This window comes from Phyllobates terribilis, unplaced genomic scaffold (assembly GCF_046119375.1).
Source record: "Phyllobates terribilis strain yellow unplaced genomic scaffold, ASM4611937v1 Scaffold_9__5_contigs__length_417890890, whole genome shotgun sequence".
Lineage (NCBI taxonomy): Eukaryota > Metazoa > Chordata > Amphibia > Anura > Dendrobatidae > Phyllobates > Phyllobates terribilis.
The window spans coordinates 93348618-93372343 of record NW_027362769.1 but is presented as its reverse complement, the minus strand read 5'-3'; the positions used below and the strand labels follow the sequence as shown (position 1 = coordinate 93372343).

Genomic DNA, 23726 nt, shown 5'->3' with positions numbered 1-23726 from the left:
ATAAAAAGATCAAGAAGGCGTCTGCAAAGCCAAGCTCACTGACCTTCTACAGCCAGATCCAGAATAACTGTCTGTCACACTTGATACAGCCGTGACAGATTACAGCTTCTGTTAGTCTATGTAGGGAGGAGCACTTGGCACAGTGAGAAAACAAGCAGAGACACGGGCAGATCCTGCTACAGCTTCTAGTTGGGCAATTATCTCCAGTTTGGTGCAGCTCTATAATCTCTTCCATGCTACTTCTCTGAGTGCTCCATAGAGACAAGAGAGCATGTATCCCTCATATCTGTGCACTGTGTATAGGGGACATCCGAGCAGCTAGTCTCCAACCACCAGCTCTGGGACAACCGAAAATTAGAGAGAGGGACAGAGGCGAAAGCTGTTGAACATGCAGAATAACCATCATATAATGGCCACATTAGTGCTATTCCTCTTGTGTATATGCAACAGCTTACAGTGGCTTTGCACGGTTATATTCAGTCTCTATTATGACTGCAATACATGGCCATAATAACCAGAATAATAAAATAATACAGGTTTTTGCTACCCAATTGGAAAGCAGCATGATGTAGGGGCAGAGAGGTCAGCAATGTGTCACTTACTTTACTGTTTGCAGCTTTGGTTAAAAACTGTTTTGTCTGCTGCAGATCTGCCAGCTCTCTAAATGCTGAGCTCTGTATAACCCCGCCCACACCACTGATTGGCAGCTTTCTGTGTACAATGTGCGTAAGCAAAAAACAGCCAATCATTGGTGGGGGGCGGGGTTGGTCTACATAGCAGCAGGTTTACTAGTCCTCTAATGATGTCCTACTGAAAAATCTGTGATTTTATAACCACTACATTAAGCAGCCCAGTAAGAGGTACATCACTAGAATCGGGGTCTCTTCCGCTACATTATTCTGCTTTCGGATGAGGTAGCAAAATCTGCTGACGGATTCCCTTTAATCCAGTTTGCTTCCATTAAGGAGAAGTTATCACTTATTGTCCTGAATACTACAACCCCTGGCAAAAATTATGGAATCAGCGGACTCGAAGGATGTTCATTCAGTTGTTTAATGTTGAAAAAAAGCAGATCACAGACATGGCACAAAACTAAAGTCATTTCAAATGGCAACTTTAGGGCTTTAAGAAACACTAAAAGAAATCAAGATAAAAAATGTGGTACTCAGTAAGGGTAATTTTTTTCAGACCAAGCAGAGGGAAAAAATTATGGAATCACTCAATTCTGAGGAAAAAATTATGGAATCGCCCTGTAAATTATCATTTCCAAAACTAACACCTGCATCAAATTAGATCTGCTCATTAGTCTGCATCTAAAAAGGAGTGATCACACCTTGGAGAGCTCTTGCACCAAGTGGACTGACATGAATCATGGCTCCAACACGAGAGATGTCAATTGAAACAAAGGAGAGGATTATCAAACTCTTAAAAGAAGGTAAATCATCACGCAATGTTGCAAAAGATGTTGGTTGTTCAGTCAGCTGTGTCTAAAATGTCTCAAACAGGAAATTCACAACAAAACAAATGAGGAACGAATGGGAGGAAACTGAAGTCAATGTCTGTGACCGAACTGTAAGAAACCGCCTAAAGGAAGTGGGATTTACATGCAGAAAAGCTAAACATAAGCCATCATTAATACCTAAACAGAAAAAAACTAGGTTACAACGGGCTAAGGAAAAGCAATCGTGGACTGTGGATGACTGGATGAAAGTCATATTCGATGATGAATCGTGAATCTGCATTGGGCAAGATGATGATGCTGGAACTTTTGTTTGGTGCCATTCCAATGAGATTTATAAAGATGACTGCATGAAGAGAACATGCAAATTTCCACAGTCATTGATGATATGGGGCTGCATGTCAGGTAAAGGCACTGGGGAGATGGCTGTCATTACATCTTCAATAAATGCCCAAGTTTACATTGATATTTTGGACAGTTTTCTTATCCCATCAATTGAAAGGATGTTTGGGGATGATGACATCATTTTTCATGATAATGCATCCTGCCATAGAGGAAAAACTGTGAAAACATTCCTTGAAAGAAGACACATAAGGTCAATGTCATAGCCTGTAAATAGTCCGGATCTCAATCCAACTGAAAATCTTTGGTGGAAGTTGAAGAAAAAGGTCCATGACAAGGCTCCAACCTGCAAAGCTGATCTGGCAACAGCAATCAGAGAAAGTTGGAGCCAGATTGATGAAGAGTACTGTTTGTCACTCATTAAGTCCATGCCTCAGAGACTGCAAGCTGTTATTAAAGCCAGAGTTGGTGCAACAAAATACTAGTGATGTACTGGAGTGTTCTTTTGTGTGTTTGTTTTTGATGATTCCATAATTTTTTCCCTTTGCTTGGTCTGAAAAATTTACCTTTACTGAGTACCACATTTATAATCTTGATTTCTTTTAGTGTTTCTTAAAGCCCTAAAGTTGCCATTTGAAATGACTTTAGTGCCATGTCTGTGATCTGCTTTTTTTCAACAACATTAAACAACTGAATGAACATCCTCCGAGCCCGGTGATTCCATAATTTTTGCCAGGGGTTGTAGATTGATGGGATCCAACTGGTGAAATCTTTGGAACTACTGGAGAATGGTGAAGAGTGGTAGTGATACTCGGCAATCTCCAGAGTAAAGGAAGCTGCAGTGCACAGGCCTGACCACTGCTTCCCTCACAGAAGTGCCCTATTCTGGCAATTTTGGTGGGGGTCTAGTAGTTATCACCTATGTGTAGATATTAATACTAGAAAGGTGGTTATAATTTTTTTTTTTTTGCAATTTTATCTTTTTGAATAGGCAATTTCAGAAGCTCTATAGAAAATTCCTTTGCATCAGGAGTCGGCTGGCTAATTACATTCTGCGCGGACAGTGGAGGTAATGTAATCGCTTCATACAATATGCATGCGTAACCGTGTCTCCAGGTTCACCGGCTGTAGCATTGGGTGTAATTGCAGCACTCGGTCACATTTATGTATCTCTGCTCTATGGGCCCTTTCATAAGAAGCCTCTGTGTAGCCCCTGCAAGAAATTTGTGAGAGGTTTGTATGTACATTCAGGCTGGATGTGCACATGGGTCTTAATAGAAACCATGCAGACGGTACGCGGGAAAGTCGCCCACCCCAGCCAATCACTTTGCTAAAATATTATACAGTGAGAGGAAATAAAGCTGTCATTAAGGGTAAGACTTGTGCCAATTTTTTTTCATTAAGGGGTATTCCCATCTCCAAGATCCTATCCCAATATGTAGTAGGTGTAATAAAAATAATATTAGCAAATACCTCCAATTAGAAATATAGTATAGTTCTTCTGATTTGCTATGTCTCTTTCCTCATGTGCAGGCATTGCAGGACCTTAGATATCCATGGTTACGACCACTAGCAACTAGCTAACTCACTGTTACTATATCATTGGTCGTAACCATGGATATCTAAGGTCCTGAAAGATATATTTCATATATATCGTTATATTTCATATGAGGTACTAAAGAAACTATAACATTATAGTGACTGTGTGGTGTCCATGGATTTCAATCTATGTCATGGCAGATCCTTGCTGGGCAATAAATTAGAACTATTTTCTCAGCTTCATTTCTTTTTTCACCTATCTCAAAAAAAAAAAAAAAAAAAAAAAAAAAAAGTTACTTTAAATTTGATCACTCCTGAACATAATTTCCACAGCGCTGTCACAAAAGTGGAATGAACAGCAGTCTTTATTAAAGAAGACATGATGTGGAATCCATGCTGGTTTCTAATGTAATAATTGATTTGGACCTATACGCATAGCAAAGGATGGTAAAATCAGTCCTGTAAATACATCTTCCAGCACGTTTCAGCCAGTTCATGGCATTTTATACTAACGTGAAGTTCTGTTCTGAATGTGTGCAGAGTTTCCTGCAATCTGAAAGTCTCTCTTTATTCCAGACTGCCTGTCCTCACAGACGCGGTTGAAACTCGCAGGAATGCTTGTAAGTGATCTACAAATGTGTACAATCCTGTAGGAGAAAATGTTTTACTGATCCTTGAAGCCACAAATGTTAGTTGGAAAAAAAAATATTTTCACTTATGTTTCGCAACCACTTCTCGACCCATTTAGAATTGTTATACTTACCACTTATAAACTATATAAAGGGGTCGTCCACTACCGGAAAACCCCAACTTAAACAATTCAGGACCCTAATTATAATAAAACTAGTGTATACACCCCTCCTGTATTGGCACGGCAGGTGCAGGCGGATCCTGCAGATATATGAATGGGCACTGCAGGTGCAGGCGGATCCTGCAGATATATGAATGGGCACTGCAGGTGCGGACGGGGCTGGCTGATAGGCAGGCAGGTGCTGGCGCGCACTGCTGGTATACAGGCAGGCAAGCGGGCTGGAAGATATAACTGTAACCCAGGCAGGCATGGCAGACGTGTATATACTGGGCAAGTATACTGGGATAAAAGCACTGGGGATCTGAAAACTAGCAAGCATGCAAGACAAAGCTAACACGCTGCTCAGGCACCGCCCACAGAAAAAAAATCTTACTAAAAAGTGTTGGCGTCTTAGAGGCAGATTCCTCTGCGATCCTGAGGAGAGGTTGTACAGTGTCCTTCCCAATCACTAAGAAAACAATGCAGCTGCACAGTTCTCTCTCCTCCTGCCCTACACTGATCTGTGTGATTAGTGCAAGAAGGAAAAGAGGAAGCTGAACCTGCACATCTCTACCGCTGAGTGGGACTGCACATGCCTCACGCTGTGCAGATCCTGAAACTGCACCTCAATGAACACTTAAGCTGGAGGACCTTCCAGGATATCTGTCATGGGGTCAGTCACCTGCAGAGAGGAAACTGTAAAGTATGGGGAATAAGGCGACTGTATATCTGGTACTAAACCACTCATAATTAAAGTTGATGTAGGATGCTTGCAGCAGAGCTGTGTGTGTGCCTATGTATGCAGCAGAGCTGTGTGTGTGCCTATGTATGCAGCAGAGCTGTGTGAGTGCCTATGTATGCAGCAGAGCTGTGTGAGTGCCTATGTATGCAGCAGAGCTGTGTGAGTGCCTATGTATGCAGCAGAGCTGTGTGAGTGCCTATGTATGCAGCAGAGCTGTGTGAGTGCCTATGTATGCAGCAGAGCTGTGTGAGTGCCTATGTATGCAGCAGAGCTGTGTGTGTGCCTCTGTATGCAGCAGAGCTGTGTGTGTGCCTCTGTATGCAGCAGAGCTGTGTGTGTGCCTCTGTATGCAGCAGAGCTGTGTGTGTGCCTCTGTATGCAGCAGAGCTGTGTGTGTGCCTCTGTATGCAGCAGAGCTGTGTGTGTGCCTCTGTATGCAGCAGAGCTGTGTGTGTGCCTCTGTATGCAGCAGAGCTGTGTGTGTGCCTCTGTATGCAGCAGAGCTGTGTGTGTGCCTCTGTATGCAGCAGAGCTGTGTGTGTGCCTCTGTATGCAGCAGAGCTGTGTGTGTGCCTCTGTATGCAGCAGAGCTGTGTGAGTGCCTATGTATGCAGCAGAGCTGTGTGAGTGCCTATGTATGCAGCAGAGCTGTGTGTGTTCCTCTGTATGCAGCAGAGCTGTGTGTTCCTCTGTATGCAGCAGAGCTGTGTGTGCGCCTATGTATGCAGCAGAGCTGTGTGTGCGCCTATGTATGCAGCAGAGCTGTGTGTGCGCCTGTGTATGCAGCAGAGCTGTGTGTGCGCCTATGTATGCAGCAGAGCTGTGTGTGCGCCTATGTATGCAGCAGAGCTGTGTGTGCGCCTATGTATGCAGCAGAGCTGTGTGCGTGCGCCTATGTATGCAGCAGAGCTGTGTGCGTGCGCCTATGTATGCAGCAGAGCTGTGTGCGTGCGCGCCTATGTCTGCCGCAGAGCTGTGTGCGTGCGCGCCTATGTCTGCCGCACAGCTGTGTGCGTGCGCGCCTATGTCTGCCGCGCAGCTGTGTGCGTGCGCGCCTGTCTGCCGCGCAGCTGTGTGCGTGCGCGCCTATGTCTGCCACACAGCTGTGTGCTTGCGCGCCTATGTATGCCGCACAGCTGTGTGCGTACGCTCCTATGTATGCAGCACAGCTGTGTGCGTGCGCGCCTATGTATGCAGCACAGCTGTGTGCGTACGCTCCTATGTATGAAGCACAGCTGTGTGCGTACGCTCCTATGTATGCAGCACAGCTGTGTGTCTTCTGTGCTTGCACCCGTGATGTGTGTGCTGCAGAGGTTTGTGTCTGTATTGTGTTTGTCTGCTGTGCATGCAGCACGGTTTGTGTATTGCAGAGCTGTGCGCATCATGTGAATGCTGTAGTGAAACTCTATCAGGAGCTGACTGTTGATGTGACTTTTACCTCCCTATAGCACTTTATTTACTCCTGTGATACTGACCCCTCCGCTTATTGATTTTTAATCCCATTGCTTATGTACACCGCCTGGGAAGTGTTAATTAGTAGAAAATATATTTTACCTCTCTTCTGATGTCTAAGACTGGGGATTTTCTTATATTAAGATGCGTCCTACAGCTTAAAAAATATGATAATCGGTAAAACAAAATCATGAAAGGATAAATCTGAACAGATCAACAGATTGTATACAGAAGCACATTTATATGGACCTGCTTTTCTTGTAAATTAGGATGGACTTGTGAGTGTGGGGTGGATGGACTGCACCGCTCAGCCTGACCTCTGTGACAACCTGGACATCTCCACCAGCAGCACGGCTTACTTCCCACCAGGAGCCAATCTGTCTGATAAAGAGAGGAGAGGTGTTCTGGTAAGAACAATGTCGTTGCAGTGGCAGAACGCTCAGATCCAATGTGTCTGTGTATTAACACTCTTTTTTGAATCGTTTAGTTCTTCAATTCATTAGACTCCAAAGAAATCTACAAAGAAGTGATGGAACATCTTCCAGATTTGGAGACTCTTTCTCCCGATTCCTTAAAGGTAAGAAGAGGAGGAGGAGGTCCACTGGATATGTGCATTTTTGCTATAAATGTCTGTGTTGAGAATACCCCTTTAAATAGCAAGTACTTTTACTCTGCCACATGAGTTAATTATTGTGATAGAAGTTTTACCATTAAATATGCAACATCAACCCCTCACCTCTCAGCCAACTTTTTTTTTTTTGATGGGGGGGGGGGGGGGGTTCCACTTTTGTTTTTCCTCCACTTCTTCCAAGAGCTAGACTTTTCTATTTTTCCATTGGCAAAGTCAAATGAGGGTTTAATGTTTGTAGATTTGAATTACACCATTAATTTTACCATATAATGTACTGAAAAACAGGAAAAAAAATCCCTAGTGGGTGAAATGGGAAAGGGGATTGCAATTCCCCTTCCCTTTTGTTTTTTGGGGTTTTGTTGTTACTGCATTCATTGTATTCTCCGGGTTAGCAGGAGTATGGCCATATCAAATTTGCATACATTTTTATATACAAGTGAATTGAAAAAAATTCAAAAGTTAGTTAAAAAAATGGATTGTGTCTCCATTTTCCATGACCCATAATGTTTTTATTTTTCAGTCAATGGAGCTGTAAGAACTTTGTTTTTTTTTGCACCATGAGCTAATGCCAGTTTGGGTTACATGTGATGATTAGTGTTGAGCGATACCTTCCGATATCAGGAAATATTGGATCGGACCGATACCCAAAAAGTATCGGATATCGCCGATTCCGATACCGGAAACCAATGCAAGTCAATGGGACACAAATATCGGAATGAAAATAAACCCTTTCTTTCCTTGTAGGTTAATTCTACATGAAGTAAAACAACTAAGAATAATGTAGAATGTATTACACGAAAAGCCGGTAATTCATCAGCGGCATACACCGGTACCCGACAATTTACAACAGAAAGAATAGAGCTTCACACATAGATTAGATAGGTAGAAACATGTCAGTCACACATATAAGAAGTACAGTGATAGTGTTGCTTACTGTACTTGTCATTTAGTGTAAAGGATTTATAAAAAAAATAATAGTGTTTTCATGCACCGTCTCTTTAAAAAAGCCGGCCGGCAATTCAGCATCTGTACCCGACAATTTAGAATAGAAGGAATAGAGAATCACACATAGATTATATAGATAGAAACATGTCAGTCACATATATATGAAGTACAGTGACAGTGTTGATTACTGTACTTGTCATTTAGTGTTAAAATAAAGGATTTATTTAAAAAAAAATTGGCGTGGGGTTCCCCGTAATTTTAGTCTCTAGCGGAGGTTAAGCAGACGGCTGGGGCAGATGTTTGAAGCCTGGGAAGGGGGTAATACCCACGGAGCTTCCCAGGCTACTAATATCAGCCCCCAGCTGAATACCTAGCCTTTACTAGCTATTAAAATGGGGGGCCCCCCCAAAAAAATTACGTGGGGTCCCCCCTAATTTAATAGCTAGCAAAGGCTAGGCAGACAGCTGGGGGCTGACATTAATAGCCCAGGAAGGGTGCCATGAATATTGGCCCCCTCCCAGGCTAGAAACACCAGCCGTCAGCCGCCCCAGAAATGGCGCATCCATAGGATGCGCCAATTCTGGCACTTAGCCTCGCTCTTCCCACTGCCCTGTAGCGGTGGCAGTGGGGTAATAGGGCTGGGGTTGATGTCAGCTTATAATGCCAGCTGACATCAAGCCCAGGTTAGTAATGGAGAGGCGTCTATAAGACACCCCCATTACTAACCCCATAGTCAAAGTTAAGGACTCAGTGTCTCTCTGTAACGGCATCCAGATGAGCCGACAATGAACTCTGCTTACCTCATGCACGTCACTGACAGCGTGGGAGAATTCTCCTGCACTCAGCGCTTCAGCGTGAGAATTTTCCCACGCTGTCAGTGACGTGCATGAGGTGAGTTCATTGTCGGCTCATCTTTATGCCGTCACAGCCAGACACTGAGGAGCGCAAGCATGCCTGCGCTTCTCAGTGTCTGCGGGATGACAGGCTGGATGGCAGCTTTCTGCTGCGGTCCAGCCTGTCATCTCGATGTAGCAGAGCTGAAGCTGTCGTGGGAACCATGGAAAGGTAAGGATGAGGTTGCTTTATTATTTTTCTTTTATTGCAGGAGATCGTTGGCTTCACCTGGAATGGGCGTGATGGTAAGTATGGTTTAATTTAGAACAATAAAGAATTGTGTGTTTATTTCAATTAAAGGACTTTTTTCCCCTCCCCCATGACAGCACACCTTGAGAGGATCCGCCCCACCAAGGACAGGAAACCGTCTGAAATAAAAGGGCGGTACCTCTCCCTCGCTTCAGTTGGTTTCCTGTCCTTGATGGGGAACCTGTCTGGAAGAAAGAAGACTTACCTGGGGCTGTCCCGGTGTGGAAGAGCGGGCACTGGCCTGTGCACCGGGTTCAGTATCCCAGAAGCGCCGTCCGCAGCTTCCCCTGGGGTCTCTGCGCCGAGCGGGGCGCACGCGGTGAGGCAGGCTCTGTCCTCCCGGAGACCGCGGCGCCGTCCTCCCCCTGCAGTGTGGAACGCTTCCGGGTGTGACGCGCCTGACGTCACGGCGCAGGGCACGCTGGGAGCGGCGCGCTGGGTGACGTCAGGAGGCGGCGCCGATCCAAGATGGCGGCGCCCATCGGAGCGTCCCAGGCCGGTTTTTTTCAACGGAGCTCCGGCCTGGCGAAGGGGGAGGACCCACAGACCGGAGGAGGCTGGATGGCCCTATATTTAAGGGGGGGGAGCTTTCCTGGAAGCGTGGTGCGCTTCTGAGACATGGCTGATCCAGATAGCCAGGAGCAGCAGCTTACCCCCCCACCTCAGCAACAGAAGCAGAGGGATGCATCGTATACAGACAGCCGCTCGAGTAATCGTAGCTTGGGAGAGCGGAAGAGACGCTCATTTCCGGTGAACAGTAAGATTCAGGGCCTCATTGACCGGGAGTGGAGGAGACCTGAGAGATCAGGGGCTTTACCCTCCTTCTCCAAAAGAAGGTACCCCTTCGAAGAGAAGGATGCGGAACCTTGGGATAAGATCCCCAAGGTGGACGGGACTGTGGCAAGGTCATCAAAGAGATCTTCCCTGCCCTTGGAGGACTCTGGCGTCCTAAAAGATGCCCTGGATAAAAGAGCTGACTCCTTCCTGCGCCACACGTGGGAGGCGGCAGCAGGTGGCCTAAAACCAGCGGTGGCTAGCACCTGTGTGGCGAGGTCCTTGATGGTGTGGCTTCAACAGCTGGAAGACCAGCTTAAAGATAAAAAGGTCTCCAGACAGGCAATACTTGCAGAGCTACCTTTAATTCAAACAGCATCGGCCTTCCTGGCCGACTCTTCAGCTGACTCGGTCAGACTGTCAGCTAGGGCAGCGGGACTATCCAACGCAGCCAGGCGGGCCTTGTGGCTCAAGGGTTGCCCAGGCGACCTACCTTCGAAACAGAAACTGTGCTCCCTCCCGTGTGACGGTAGACTCCTGTTTGGCCAAAAGTTAGAGGACCTGTTAGAAAAAGCAGGCGATAAAACCAAAGGGTTCCCGGGATTTTCGGGGGAACCAAGAAGATTTAGTTTTCGGAGGAGAAAATTTAACCGGGGTCGTCCTCCGGGAGACAAAAAGAAATGGGAAGCCAAGTCCAAAAAAGAATCGGGCTACATGTTTGGAGGACCATCCTCGAGTTCGAAGAGATCCTCCCAATGACGCCAGGCTGGAAGTGGGTGGAAGGCTTTCCCACTTTTTTCCAGCTTGGGACGCGATAACAACAAACCCATGGATTCTGAAAATTATCAGTGGGGGCCTGAAGATCCAGTTCAGCCAGACCCCCTGGCGGACCTTTGTGGTTACCCCCCTACGAAAGGTCCAGGAAGAACAATTAGCCCTGGAAACAGAAGTGTTAGAGTTAGTAGGAAAGCAGGTCCTTCTCGAAGTACCAGCAACACAGAGAGGGAGGGGGTTCTATTCCCCACTATTCATGATAAAAAAACCAAACGGGTCCTTAAGGACCATCATCAACCTCAGGAGTCTGAACCAAGTAGTAGAAAACCAGACTTTCAAAATGGAGTCAGTAGGCTCGGCAGTGAAGCTCTTACATCGCAACTGCTTTATGGCTGTAATAGACTTGAAGGACGCATATTATCACGTCCCAATCCATCCGGAGTATCAGAAGTATCTGAGAGTAGCCCTGTTTATTCAGGGGAAGCTGAGGCATTTTCAGTTTGCTGCCCTACCCTTTGGCCTCTCCATTGCCCCGAGAATATTTACGAAACTAATAGCAGAAGTGACAGCCTTCCTACGGATCAAGAATGTAGTGATCGTGCCATATTTAGACGACTTCTTGATAATAGGGAAAACAGAAGCCCACTGCTCCAGTCAGCTCCTAGTGGTCACGGAAGTGTTGCATCAGCTGGGGTGGTTAGTAAATTTCCAAAAATCAAGACTAACCCCCTCCAGGACTCAGACCTTTCTGGGTCTAATCCTAGACTCTCGTCGTCAAACCTGCTTCCTCCCAGAGGACAAAATCTGCAGGTTAATTGCATTAGTCTCGAAGGCCATTCAAGCTCCAGAGATGTCTCTGAGAGAGGCAATGTCCCTCCTGGGTTCTATGACGGCCTGTCTCCCAGCAGTAATGTGGGCCCAGGGGCATATGAGGCGGCTTCAGTGGGAGGTCCTGTCAGCACAGAGGTCCTGCAACGGGCGTTTAGAAGGCAGGCTCTCTCTCTCCCCAGAAGTAGTAGATTCTCTTTCGTGGTGGACAGTCAGGGGAAATCTGACCACAGGCGTTCAATGGTCCAGATCGATAGATCGGGTAGTTACGACCGACGCAAGCAGTTCCGGATGGGGGGGTCATCTGGCAGAACTCTCAATACAGGGTCACTGGGCTTACCACGAGAGGGGATCATCCTCAAACTTAAAGGAGCTTTGGGCAGTAGAAAGATCCCTCAGGGGCTTCCTCCCTCACATCCAAAATCACCATGTCCAGGTCAGGTCCGACAACCGGACCGCAGTAGCCTATGTGAATCACCAAGGAGGGACAAGGTCACGCCCTCTGATGGTGGTGGCAGACAGGATCCTTGGTCTAGCAGAGCGAAACCTCCTATCCCTCAGCGCCCTTCACATAAAGGGGATAGAAAACGTGAAGGCAGATTTTCTAAGCCGCCATACCCTAAGACAGGGGGAGTGGGGGTTGAACCCGGAGGTCTTCCATCAGATTGTCCAGTTATGGGGGCAGCCAGACATAGACCTGTTCGCCACAAGGGCAAACAGAAAGGTGCAGAGATTTTGCTCCCTAAATCCGGCAGAAAATCCCCATGCCATAGATGCCCTCCAGATTCCTTGGGGGTTCAGGAAGGCCTATGCCTTTCCGCCATTAGTGATGATTCCAGTAGTGGTGAGGAAGATCCGGGAGGAAGGCGCCAGGGTGATTTTGATAGCCCCTTTTTGGCCCAAGAGGCCTTGGTTCTCTCTGCTTCGGCTAATGTCTGTGTCAGATCCCTGGATTCTACCAGAGAGGCCGGACCTTCTCATGCAGGGACCAGTATTCCATGCCCAGGCCAGGGGATTCCATCTTTCGGCATGGAATTTGAGAGGTTGCTATTGAGTAGCAAGGGGTTTTCACCAGGCTTAGTTTCTACTTTATTGGGGAGCAGAAAACCGATTACAACTAAGATTTATAGCAGGGTTTGGGGTAAATTCCTAGAGGTTATAGATATTCCGCTATCGAGCAAACCTCCGATCAGAGGGATCCTGGAATTTCTGCAAAAGGGGCGGGACCTGGGTCTAGCTACAGGGACCCTTAAGGTTCAAGTTTCAGCTTTGGGAGCACTCTACAATTGTAATCTGGCTGGGAATAGGTGGATCTCGAGGTTTATCAAGTCCTGTGCCAGAGCTGGACCGGTTAGGTCCATGGGTGTTCCTCCTTGGGACCTGAATTTAGTCTTGAACGCTCTTACTAGTGAACCATTCGAACCCCTACACAAGGTTTCTCCAAAAATTCTCACCCTTAAGACCATCCTTCTAGTGGCCTTAACATCAGCCCGTAGGGTGGGGGATCTGCAGGCCCTCTCGGTTAATCCTCCTTACACACAAATCTTTGAGGATAGGGTCACCTTGCGGCCAGATCCAGCATACCTTCCCAAGGTGGTATCTAGATTTCACCGTAGTCAGGAGATTGTGCTACCCTCGTTCTGCAGCAATCCCAAGAACCCAGGGGAAGTCAGGTTCCATAGCCTAGATGTTAGGAGGTCCCTGCTACAGTACATTCACATGACTAGTCTGTGGAGGAAAGACTGTTCTCTGTTCCTGGCCTTTCAAGGGTGTAGGAAAGGTCATGGGGTGTCCAAGAGTACCATCTCTAGGTGGCTCAGGGAGGCCATTTGCTTAGCCTATACGTCCACAGGGGTTCCAGCCCCGGACAATGTGAGGGCTCATTCCACCAGAGCCGTTGCAACCTCCTGGGCAGAGAGAGCAGACGTCTCGATCGAGCAGATATGTAGGGCTGCTACTTGGTCTACACCATCCACCTTCTTTAAGCACTATCGGTTGGATCTATCCTCTTCTGATCTCACCTTTGGGAGAAGGGTACTTCAGGCGGTGGTCCCTCCCTAGGGTGCTCATAAATTCTCCAAAATTCTCTCAAGGTGTGCTGTCATGGGGGAGGGGAAAACACCAAGGTTACTTACCGGTAGCCGGTTTTTCCTGAGCCCATGACAGCACCCGTAGTTTCCCCCCCTTATTTTTTCTATGTTTCTCACACCCTGGTGTGCACTGTGTGGGGTGGTGTGTATTTGTATATTGTGGTGTTGGTTATGTGCCTAACCTGTTTAGGGAGGTCCTCTCAATGCTCTGTAAACAACTGAAGCGAGGGAGAGGTACCGCCCTTTTATTTCAGACGGTTTCCTGTCCTTGGTGGGGCGGATCCTCTCAAGGTGTGCTGTCATGGGCTCAGGAAAAACCGGCTACCGGTAAGTAACCTTGGTGTTTTCTGGGTGTTGTGTTTTTTTTAAATACTTTATTAGAAATTCATGGTGGTCATGTCTAATATTGGCGTGACCCCATGAATTTCGGGCTTAGGGCCAGCTGATAATGCCAAAGCTGGCCCTAACCCCTTTATTACCCAGTGAGCCACCACACCAGGGCCCTGGATGAGTTGGGTACAGCGCCAGAAGATGGCGCTTCTATGAACGCGATATTTCCTGGGGTGGCTGCGGACTGCAATTTGCAGCGGGGGTGGCCCAGAAAGCTTGGGCCTCCCTGCGCTGCAGATTCCAGCCCCCAGCTGCCTAGTTGTACCTGGCTGGACACAAAAACAGGGCGAAGCCCCACTTCAATTTTTTTTTAATTATTTCATGAAATTCATGAAATAATTTAAAAAAAAGGGCTTCCCTATATTGTTGTGTCCAACCAGGTACAAATAGGCAGCTGGTGGTTGGGGGCAGCCCGTTCCTGGATGCTGTACCTGGCTGGCATACAAAAATATGGCAAAGCCCACATCAAAATTTTTGGGAAAAATTAATTAAAACATAAATAATAATTTAGGGACTGCATCTTTATTAACCCCTCAAGTGTCATTTAGTGTTAAAATAAAGGATTTATTAAAAATAAAATTGGCGTGGGATCCCCCATTATTTTAGTCTCTAGCGGAGGTTAAGCAGACGGCTGGGGCAGATGTTTGAAGCCTGAGAAGGGGGTAATACCCACGGAGCTTCCCAGACTACTAATATCAGCCCCCAGCTGAATACCTAGCCTTTACTAGCTATTAAAATGGGAGACCCCCAAAAAAATGATGTGGGTCCCCCCTATTTTAATAGCTAGCAAAGGCTAGGCAGACAGCTGGGGGCTGATATTAATAGCCCAGGAAGGGTGCCATGAATATTGGCCCCCTCCCAGGCTAGAAACACCAGCCGTCAGCCGCCCCAGAAATGGCGCATCCATAGGATGCGCCAATTCTGGCACTTAGCCTCGCTCTTCCACGCTGCCCTGGTGCGGTGCCAGGGGGTAATAGGGTTGGGGTTCATGTCAGCGCCAGCTGCCATGAAGCCCAGGTTAGTAATGATGGGCGTCTATAAGACACCCCCATTACTAACCTACAAAGTGTTAAAAATAAAAAACACACTACACCCAGAAAAAAATAATTTATTTGAAATAAAACACACCATTTTATTTAATTCTTAGTTTACTAAAAAAAAATAGTTACCTGTCCACGTTCCTGCGCTGATCTCCCATGCACAGCTGTCACATCTGGAGATGGTGACAGCTGTGCATGGCTGCTGTAAGCTCACACTGCCGGGAACACGTCCGCTCCCGGCAGCGGGAGCCACTGACTGAGGTCACCGGAGTGCATTCAGTCAGCGCAGCTCCGGAGACCTCCTTTACGGCACTGCTGTACCGTGGGAATTTCTCACTGTACAGCATGGCCGTAAAGGAGCTAACCGGAGCAGCGCTGCCTGAACTCCGGCGAACCCGCTTATGCAATGACGGGGCTGCTTTACGGCCCCATCATTCTAGCGGCGGCAGCGGTTCAGAGCGGTCACATTCTATGTGGCTGCTCTGAACTGGAGATCATCGTGGGACACTCGTGGACTACTACGGAGGGGTAAGGATAAGGTTGTGGTTTATTATTTTATATTTTATTACAGGAGATCGATGGCTTCGGGGAATTAGGTGTCTAGGTGAGTATAGGTGTAGTTTTTTATTTTTTACTTTATTTTAGGTGGCGATCGGCGGGGACAGGTAATGTATAAACTAATTTATTGTAGGTAACCACTGGCCACCAATGACATGTATTTAAAATTTATTGGGGACACAGTAGGGCAATTTAAATAGCAGGATCAGGCTGATGGGAACTACTGCTCCCATCGAGCTGATCCTGCTGGCACGAGTGGACGGGGGACAGACATAGGCCGATGGGAGTAGTAGTGTCACATCGGCCTATGTTTGCCTGCACGCTCACACCCGCACACATCGCACAGACACCGCGCACACCCGCACACACTCGCAGACATCGCACAGACACCGCACATACACCGCGCACACACATCGCACAGACACCCACACACACCAATCATGATGGGTCTGATCGTCTGGGAGGTGAGGCTGACCTGTGCGGCCGTGGAAAAGTTCATGTGAGTTCATGCAATGCAGTCAAGCATGAACTCGCATCAACCCTCTGAGGGCACCGTGGCAACTTCAAATGAACAGCTGATCAGCATCACCTGATACCTCAGCTGTTCATTTGAAATAACCGGCGGGAGAGCGCAGCACAGAACGGGAAAGCCGGCGGTGAAGTCTTTTCACTGCCGGCTTCCCCGCCCGGGTCCTTCGCTCCCCTCTCCTTGGTGCTGTGCTCCCCGCCCGGTCCTAACTTACGATCGGGATGGGAGGTGGCGAGGGGAGCGGAGGATCGGGGTGGGAGGCTGCGGGGAAGCAGTATGGGGCTTTGTGATTGTTTAAAAGCCGGCGGCTTTTTACCGCCCGCCGGCTTTTAAACAATCAGGAGAATTCTCTCACGCTGCGATGGCATTCTGATGACAGGCTGGATCGCAGCTGAGCGCTGCCATCCAGCTTGTCATCCTTCAGAGACACTGCAGAGCGCAGGCAATATGGGAACTTCTGATTCCGGTATTCGATATTCTAAAAGTATCGGAATTCCGATACCGCGAATATCGGCCGATACCCGATATTTCAGTATCGGAATGCTCAACACTAGTGATGATATGTCTTTTTTTTTTTTACCCTATTTTACCAAATGGGATAATTAATTTTACTGGAACAAACTTTTTTTTTACAGACGAGGCTGTATCAAATTTGTTTATTTTTTTTAAACCACATAAAGTTTGAGGAGATGTAAGCGATCATATTACGGATACAGACATTTATTTCTTTATTTTTAATGGAAGAAAAAAGATGATTTTTATATTTAAATACTTTTTTTTTTTTACTTTAATTAGTTTGTTTTAAGGGAATTTAACCTGTCATTACTTTAACTCTATATTGGAATATGGTAGTGTTGCAGTATAAAATGAAAAACACTGTCTCCTATATCACAAGAGTGCCAAGATGGCAACAATGGGGGCCTTCAGCAGACCTTTCTCTGCCATGATTACCAATCACTGCCCCGCAATCGTGTATTCGGTTGCATCAGCAACTGCTCCATTTAAATGCCGCTGTGCGTGATTGACAGTGACATTTAAATGGTTAACAGCGGCAACTGGAGCTCAACTCCAACTGCTGCTGTTAGACAAAAATGGCAACTGTTGCAAAGCCGGCATGTACCGCGTGTAGCTATATCCTGGGCACACCGCCAGACCCTTAAACAATGATTGGTGCGATTATGCGACCACCGCTTCATTCACATGGGGCTCTGCAGAACAGGGTAATGTCATTGTTCACATTATTTCAGCTTTTATCACACCTACTACATATTGGGATAGGATCTTGGAGATGGGATTATCCCTTTTAATGTTGTGACCTTGGTAAGGCTGCCGTAGAACGTACGTGTTTAAGTAATTCACTGACAATCACTGCATATATTGCCGCTTTCTGTATGGTGTAATGGAGAATAATGCTTGATAGTTCTTCCTTTTTTTTTTTCCTTTTAAGGACAGATTAACATATCATCGATGGCTTATATTCTTCATTTACGGACAAGATCAAGCGTTTTATCTCACAGAATTCAAGAAGCTGAATGTTTTACTGCGCGGTGACCATGTACAGGTAAGTTATCTCATGCTTAAGTCCCAATGGCTTAAAGGGGTTGTCCATTAATTTTATATTGATAGATCGGTGGAGGTGCCTGGCAGCTGATGACAGCGGCAGCCAGATGTGATCAGTTGTGGATGTGCACAGCGCCATCAACTATTAAGTGTCCGCAGCTTGGTACTGCACGTCTGCTCTTGTTTGGATGAATAATGGTGGCTCTGCAGTACCCGCTGCAGCCTCTTTGCAGGTGACAGAGTTGTGCTGTACCGCAACTGATCGCATCCGACCGGCTACAGCTGATCGAGGGGCACCATTGGTTGCCCTACCACCTACCTGATATTGGTGACCTACCCCAAAGATAGCTCATCAGTATAAAAGTAGAGGACAGCCCTTTTATTACTGTCGCCTTTCATGTGAAGGGTTTATTTCTAGTCACAGGGCATTCTCTACTGTTATCAGATGCGTGCTCTCTGTCATTGTTAGGCCATGTTCACATTAAAGAGTTGCTGTATGTTGAGCGTTATGTCTGCGTACCCGAAAACTGCATTCAGATGTCCTGACCATTCACTGCAGTGAGACAAAGGGGGTCCTTATGTAAACTCAATATATGTGTGGCTATTATCAGACAGGAGGAGGAGTAAAGAAGCATGTTGTGCCCCTCCTGACATAAGCGGTGGTCTTCATGTTAACTCTTGTTAGATGCAAACTAATTCCCACATGTTGGATATCACCCATCCATGGTGATTTACAGCTAGACTTCTGTATTGAATTGTATTAACCCTCTCCCTACTGTGTCTTTCAAGGTCGGACGTTTTGACTGCCAGTCTCATCCATCAGCCTGCAGTTCCCTATATATCCACAAGCCTTGTGTGGCAGCATTTAAAGGAAAAGGCACCAATGACTTTGAAATCCATCATGGTAAGAATAAGTGGGAAATGGAGCAAATTTAGGATTACTTTTAAGTATAGAAAGCGATAAGTGACTAACTTAATTCCTAATAATCTGAAACTATGGATGACTCCCTGAAGATCGGTGAAGATATTGCTAGAAAAAGCTTTTGTGATGTTTCAGGATTGTCCCTGCTTAGAATACCCAGAGATCTCATTAAAGGGAATCTGTCACCAGGTTTTTCCCATCTCATCCTAGAGCAGCTTAATACAGAGACTCTGATTGTAGCGATGTGTCACTTACTGGGCTGCTTGCTGTAGTTTTGATAATCTCCTGCCGATAAGTGAATTTATCACTAGAGGACTAGTAAACCTGCTGCTTTGTAGTCCTCCATATTGACGAGCTCTGTATAACCCCGCCCCAACACTGATTGGCAGCTTTCTGCCTATGCACAGTGTACACAGAAAGCTACCAATCGGTGGTGTGGGCGGGGTTATACAGAGCTCAGCATTCAGAGAACTGCCAGATCTGCTGCAGAGAAAACAGAGATTTTATCAAAACTGCAGTAAGCAGCCAAGTAAGTGACACATCGCTGGAATCAGGGTCTCTGCCTCTGCATTATGCTGCTCTTATATGGGGTAGCAAAAACTGGGTGACAGATTCCCTTTAACCTACATTGTGATCAACCTGGTTCTGCTAAAGTGTCCATTGTTTCCATGGTAAAAGTAGCCCTTGTCTAGTTTGTATTTACGGCTGTATGCCTTCATATATGTCTTTATATATATTTAATGATGCTGGAAACAATGGGGTCCGTTTAGATAGTATAAAGGACTGGGAAAGATGCTGTTATATAGGCCGTGTATTACAGTATTAGTGTCGGTGTCACAAATTTCCGCCTAGGTTTACTAAATTTGACAAAGAAGGAGGTAGGGGAGAGGGGAAAAGTTGGAGCTGGTAGTATAGATGTCTCCATAGCTGTAATTAGAAACCAGTGGGTGCCGTACCTGCTGGTGATTGCAGCTGACAAAGGAAAAAAATAGAGTAGTATCCGTCACAACCGACTGGATAAAAACTGTAAGTTTATTGCATCAAGTTAAGTCCATAAAAGTTAAAAACCTCAACTCCCGGTTGGTGTTAGGTGTTGAGGTTTTTAACTTTTATGGACTTTTAACTTGATTCAACAAACTTACAGTTTTTATCCAGTTGGTTGTGATGGAAACTACCCTTGTTTTTTCTTGAATTTGACATAGATCACTCTAGCATCCTGTAGATCTGAGCCTGGATCGGTCGAGTCATGTACAACAGATGTAGAGATGGGCAAAAATGTATAAAACTGAACATGAGGTTCTTAGTTAACATTGTGATCAGAGTGTATGAAGCCCACTGCCACATCACGGCGAACCTCTGTGGGTCCCTAAATTTTTATAGCCTTAAAGGAGCAGCGTCGCTAACCACCGCCGCAGTGACAGTGCACCAGCAGGGCGGGCGACCTGGTGCCTCACAGCACCCAAACTGCAGCTCTTCAGCTGTGGTATATCAGTAGAGTCATGTACTATATTTACTACAGATGTTTAGTAAAAAGAAATTAGTAAATTAATTTGAAACTGGCTTAAATTTCTTTATAGAGAAAGTTTAAATTTGTAACTTATATTTACTTAAGTAGAAATTCTATCATAATTTACTGGCATTTTTATATATTTTTCTTATATTTTAAAGGAAAAACAAATGTTTATGAATTGGTGACTTTTGCAAAAGATAGTGTCAACTCTCACGTTGTTACACTGGGACCGAAGAATTTCCCTGGAAATGAGCGAGAACCGTGGCTGGTGGATTTTTTTGCTCCTGTGAGTAGAAGTTGTTGGGTTGTTTTTTTGTTGTTTTGTTTTTTTTGCACAGTATTTCTTAGGCTATGTGCCCACGATGCAGAAATGAAGCAGAAAATTTCAGAAGCATTTCTGCATCTCCCTGGCAGAAAAAACGCATGCAGATTGTGCATGCGTTTTTCCTGCAGAATACATGCGGAATACATGCGGATTCACATGCGTTAACGCATGTGTTTCTGCATGCGGACCGACAAGCACTTTCCAGGCGATAGCATCACTTGGAAAGTGCTTGACAACTAGGTCACACTGTATAAATCCATGCAAACGGCATGGATTTATATAGTGTGACCGTAAAAATAAAAAAATAAAAGCTATACTTACCTCCGATGCCGCCGCGTGTGCTGTCGCGCTCGTCCTGGCTTCTTCCGGGTTGCCGGCATCTCGCGAGACAGCCTGCGGTCACATGACCGCGACGTCATCTCAGGTCCTGGAAGGGGAAGCGCTGCAGGGGCCGCCGGACTGGTGAATATAAACTTTATTTATTATTTTATTCTTTTTTTTACAGGTACAATGGTATCCAGGTCTGGATGAGAGTCTTCTCTCCTCCAGAACTGGGTACCATCCGCACATTGAACCGCATATTATCCGCTTGTACAAATGTACAGACACGGATTCTATGCGTCTCAATGCAAGTCAATGGCGGCGCTTCCGCTGCTCTTCCGCAAAATTAATGAACATGCTGCGGATTGATGAGCGCTGCAGAAACGCTGCGGAAAAATCCGCAGCATGTGCATTGACATTGCTAAATGCCATTGGAGACCATGGGGTGCGGATTACCATGTGTTTTTGATGCGTTTCCTCTGCGGAAATTCCGCAGCATAAACGCATGAAAAACGCATCCTGTGCACGCAGCTTTATAGTGTGAAAAAATCTGGCGATGTTTTTGGCTATGTAAAGGGTTTGTTCTCTCTTGGCATTCTTTTAACATTCACAGTGCTGCTACTGTAATTTATAGCGGATTTTCCAAATAGACAATGTGCTGTGCATGCTCCGTGTTTGCCATGCACAGAAAAATGTTGGTTTGTGACTAGAGATGAGCGAACCCAAACTGTAAAGTTTGGGGTTCGTACTGGACACCTAGTTCCGGTCCTGAACTCCGAACACAGACTTCTCCTGTAAGTCTGTTTTACATTTCGGGGAGAGATTTTTTTTTTCCAGCTCCAAAGTTCGGGTCCCCATTGATTTCTATGGGGTTCGGGTACAGGTTTAGTACCCGGACCAAACTTTGAACTAAAGTTCGAACGACCCCGAACTTCCACAGGTTCGTTCATCCCTATTTGTGACTCCAGCGATATTACTTTTACTATTTCATATCGATCACTTTTATTGCTCCTGAAACATGATGAATTCTACATTTCGTCATTCCTCTTTTTAGTGGTGGACGTAAGGTACCCACCTTGTTAGTGGGGCTTTTCACTTTTGGCACTAAGTAAACATTTCCGAGAGAGATGCCCGGTTGACAAAGGAAATGTTTGCACTTTATTGATCTATTTCCTAAAGGATGGGCACAATGTACGGTTCTAGGAAAGCCGCCACCAGCAGTGTGACACTGCTATGTCTTTGATGTGCAGTGGTGTCCTCCATGTAGAGCAGGGGTTTCAAACACAAGGCCCGCGGGCCGCATGCGGCCCCTCCGGCTACTTCTTGCGGCCCGCAGGCACATAGACCCCGTAACAATCGCGGCTCGCTCCAGCAGCCCCGGACATCAGTGCAGTGTATTGCCGCACAGAGACCGTCTCTCTGCACAGCAATACCAGTGTCGCCAGCAGCTGACATGTGCGCATATCAGTGACGTCATACTCCGCTGCGCTGGGACGCCAATGTCAGCTGCTGGCTTCTGATAGGCCGGCGGGTGACACTGGTATTGCTGTGCAGAGAGACGGTCTCTGTGCGGCAATACACTGCACTACAGCGCTGATGCCCGGGGCTGCTGGAGCGAGCCGCGATCGTTACGGGGTCTGTTCCTGTGGGCCACAGATGCAGAAAGGACGCCGAGGGAACGGAGGACGGGTGAGAAGAATTTTTTTTTTTTTCTGTCATGTCTATGTGAAATACAGCACAGGGGACCTGTGCTCAGTAGGGGGGGGGCACTGTGCGCAGTATGGGGGATGGGGACCCTGTGCGCACTATGGGGACGGGGGCACTGTGCTCAGTATGGGGGGACAGGGACCCTGTGCGCAGTATGGGGGGGGGGCACTGTGCACAGTATAGTGGGGGGGCACTGTGCGCAGACTGGGGGGACGGGGATCCTGTGTGCAGTATGGGGGGATGGGGACCCTGTGCGCAATATGGGTGGGGACCCCTGTGCGCAGTATGGGGGGGGGGACACTGTGCGCCGTATGGGGGGGACCTGGATGAGGGACATGTCTGCAACATGGGGACCTGGATGGGGGACCATGTCTGCAATATGTGGGACCATGTCTGCAATATGGGGGACCATGTCTGCAATATGGGGGGGACCTGGATGGGGGACCGTCTGCAATATGGGGGACCTGGAGGGGAGACCATGTCTGCAATATGGGGGACCTGGAGGGGAGACCATGTCTGCAATATGGGGGACCTGGAGGGGAGACCATGTCTGCAATATGGGGGACCTGGAGGGGAGACCATGTCTGCAATATGGGGGACCATGTCTGCAATATGGGGGGACCTGGATGGGGGACCGTCTGCAATATGGGGGACCTGGATGGGAGACCATGTCTGCAATATGGGGGACCTGGATGGGGGACCGTCTGCAATATGGGGGACCTGGAGGGGAGACCATGTCTGCAATATGGAGGACCTGGAGGGGAGACCATGTCTGCAATATGGAGGACCTGGAGGGGAGACCATGTCTGCAATATGGGGGACCTGGAGGGGAGACCATGTCTGCAATATGGGGGACCTGGAGGGGAGACCATGTCTGCAATATGGGGGACCTGGAGGGGAGACCATGTCTGCAATATCGGGGACCTGGAGGAGAGACGTGTCTGCAAGATGAGGACCAGTTCAAAAGGTGTATAGAAAATAAAATGGTATCACTAAAAATGTCACTTTGTCATGCAAATAATGCAACCCCCCAAGTTTTTTCGTGTGCGGCCCATATACCCAGCTGAGTTTGAGACCCCTGATGTAGAGCCTTAAGTATACATGTGATTTTATAGATTTTTATTTCTTTGATGTGCAGTGGTGTCCTCCATGTAGAGCCTTGCTGCCAGAATTGAGGAAAGCATCAAAGCGAGTATTCGGGCATGTGCGGTTTGGCACTCTGGACTGCACAATTCATGAAAGTCTCTGCAATACAGTAAGTGAATTATGGAATACAAGATTTGTGTAGTGACACTAGTGTGTATCATACAATATAGAAGCGCCTTTCACTGTCTGTTATAAAAGGTTAATATTCT

The 23726-nt window shown here is 46.8% G+C and overlaps 1 protein-coding gene across 1 annotated transcript in view; it reads left to right on the top strand.

Annotated features, from left to right (window-relative positions):
* DNAJC10 (DnaJ heat shock protein family (Hsp40) member C10) overlaps positions 1-23726 on the top strand; it is a 72500-nt gene that overhangs the window by 35525 nt on the left and 13249 nt on the right. Inside the window, exons 8-15 of the mRNA XM_073646787.1 lie at positions 2793-2870; positions 3917-3960; positions 6594-6731; positions 6812-6901; positions 17474-17587; positions 18376-18490; positions 20177-20304; positions 23510-23626. Of these exons, the coding sequence (XP_073502888.1) occupies positions 2793-2870; positions 3917-3960; positions 6594-6731; positions 6812-6901; positions 17474-17587; positions 18376-18490; positions 20177-20304; positions 23510-23626 (824 nt within the window). The remainder of the gene's footprint in view (positions 1-2792; positions 2871-3916; positions 3961-6593; positions 6732-6811; positions 6902-17473; positions 17588-18375; positions 18491-20176; positions 20305-23509; positions 23627-23726) is intronic.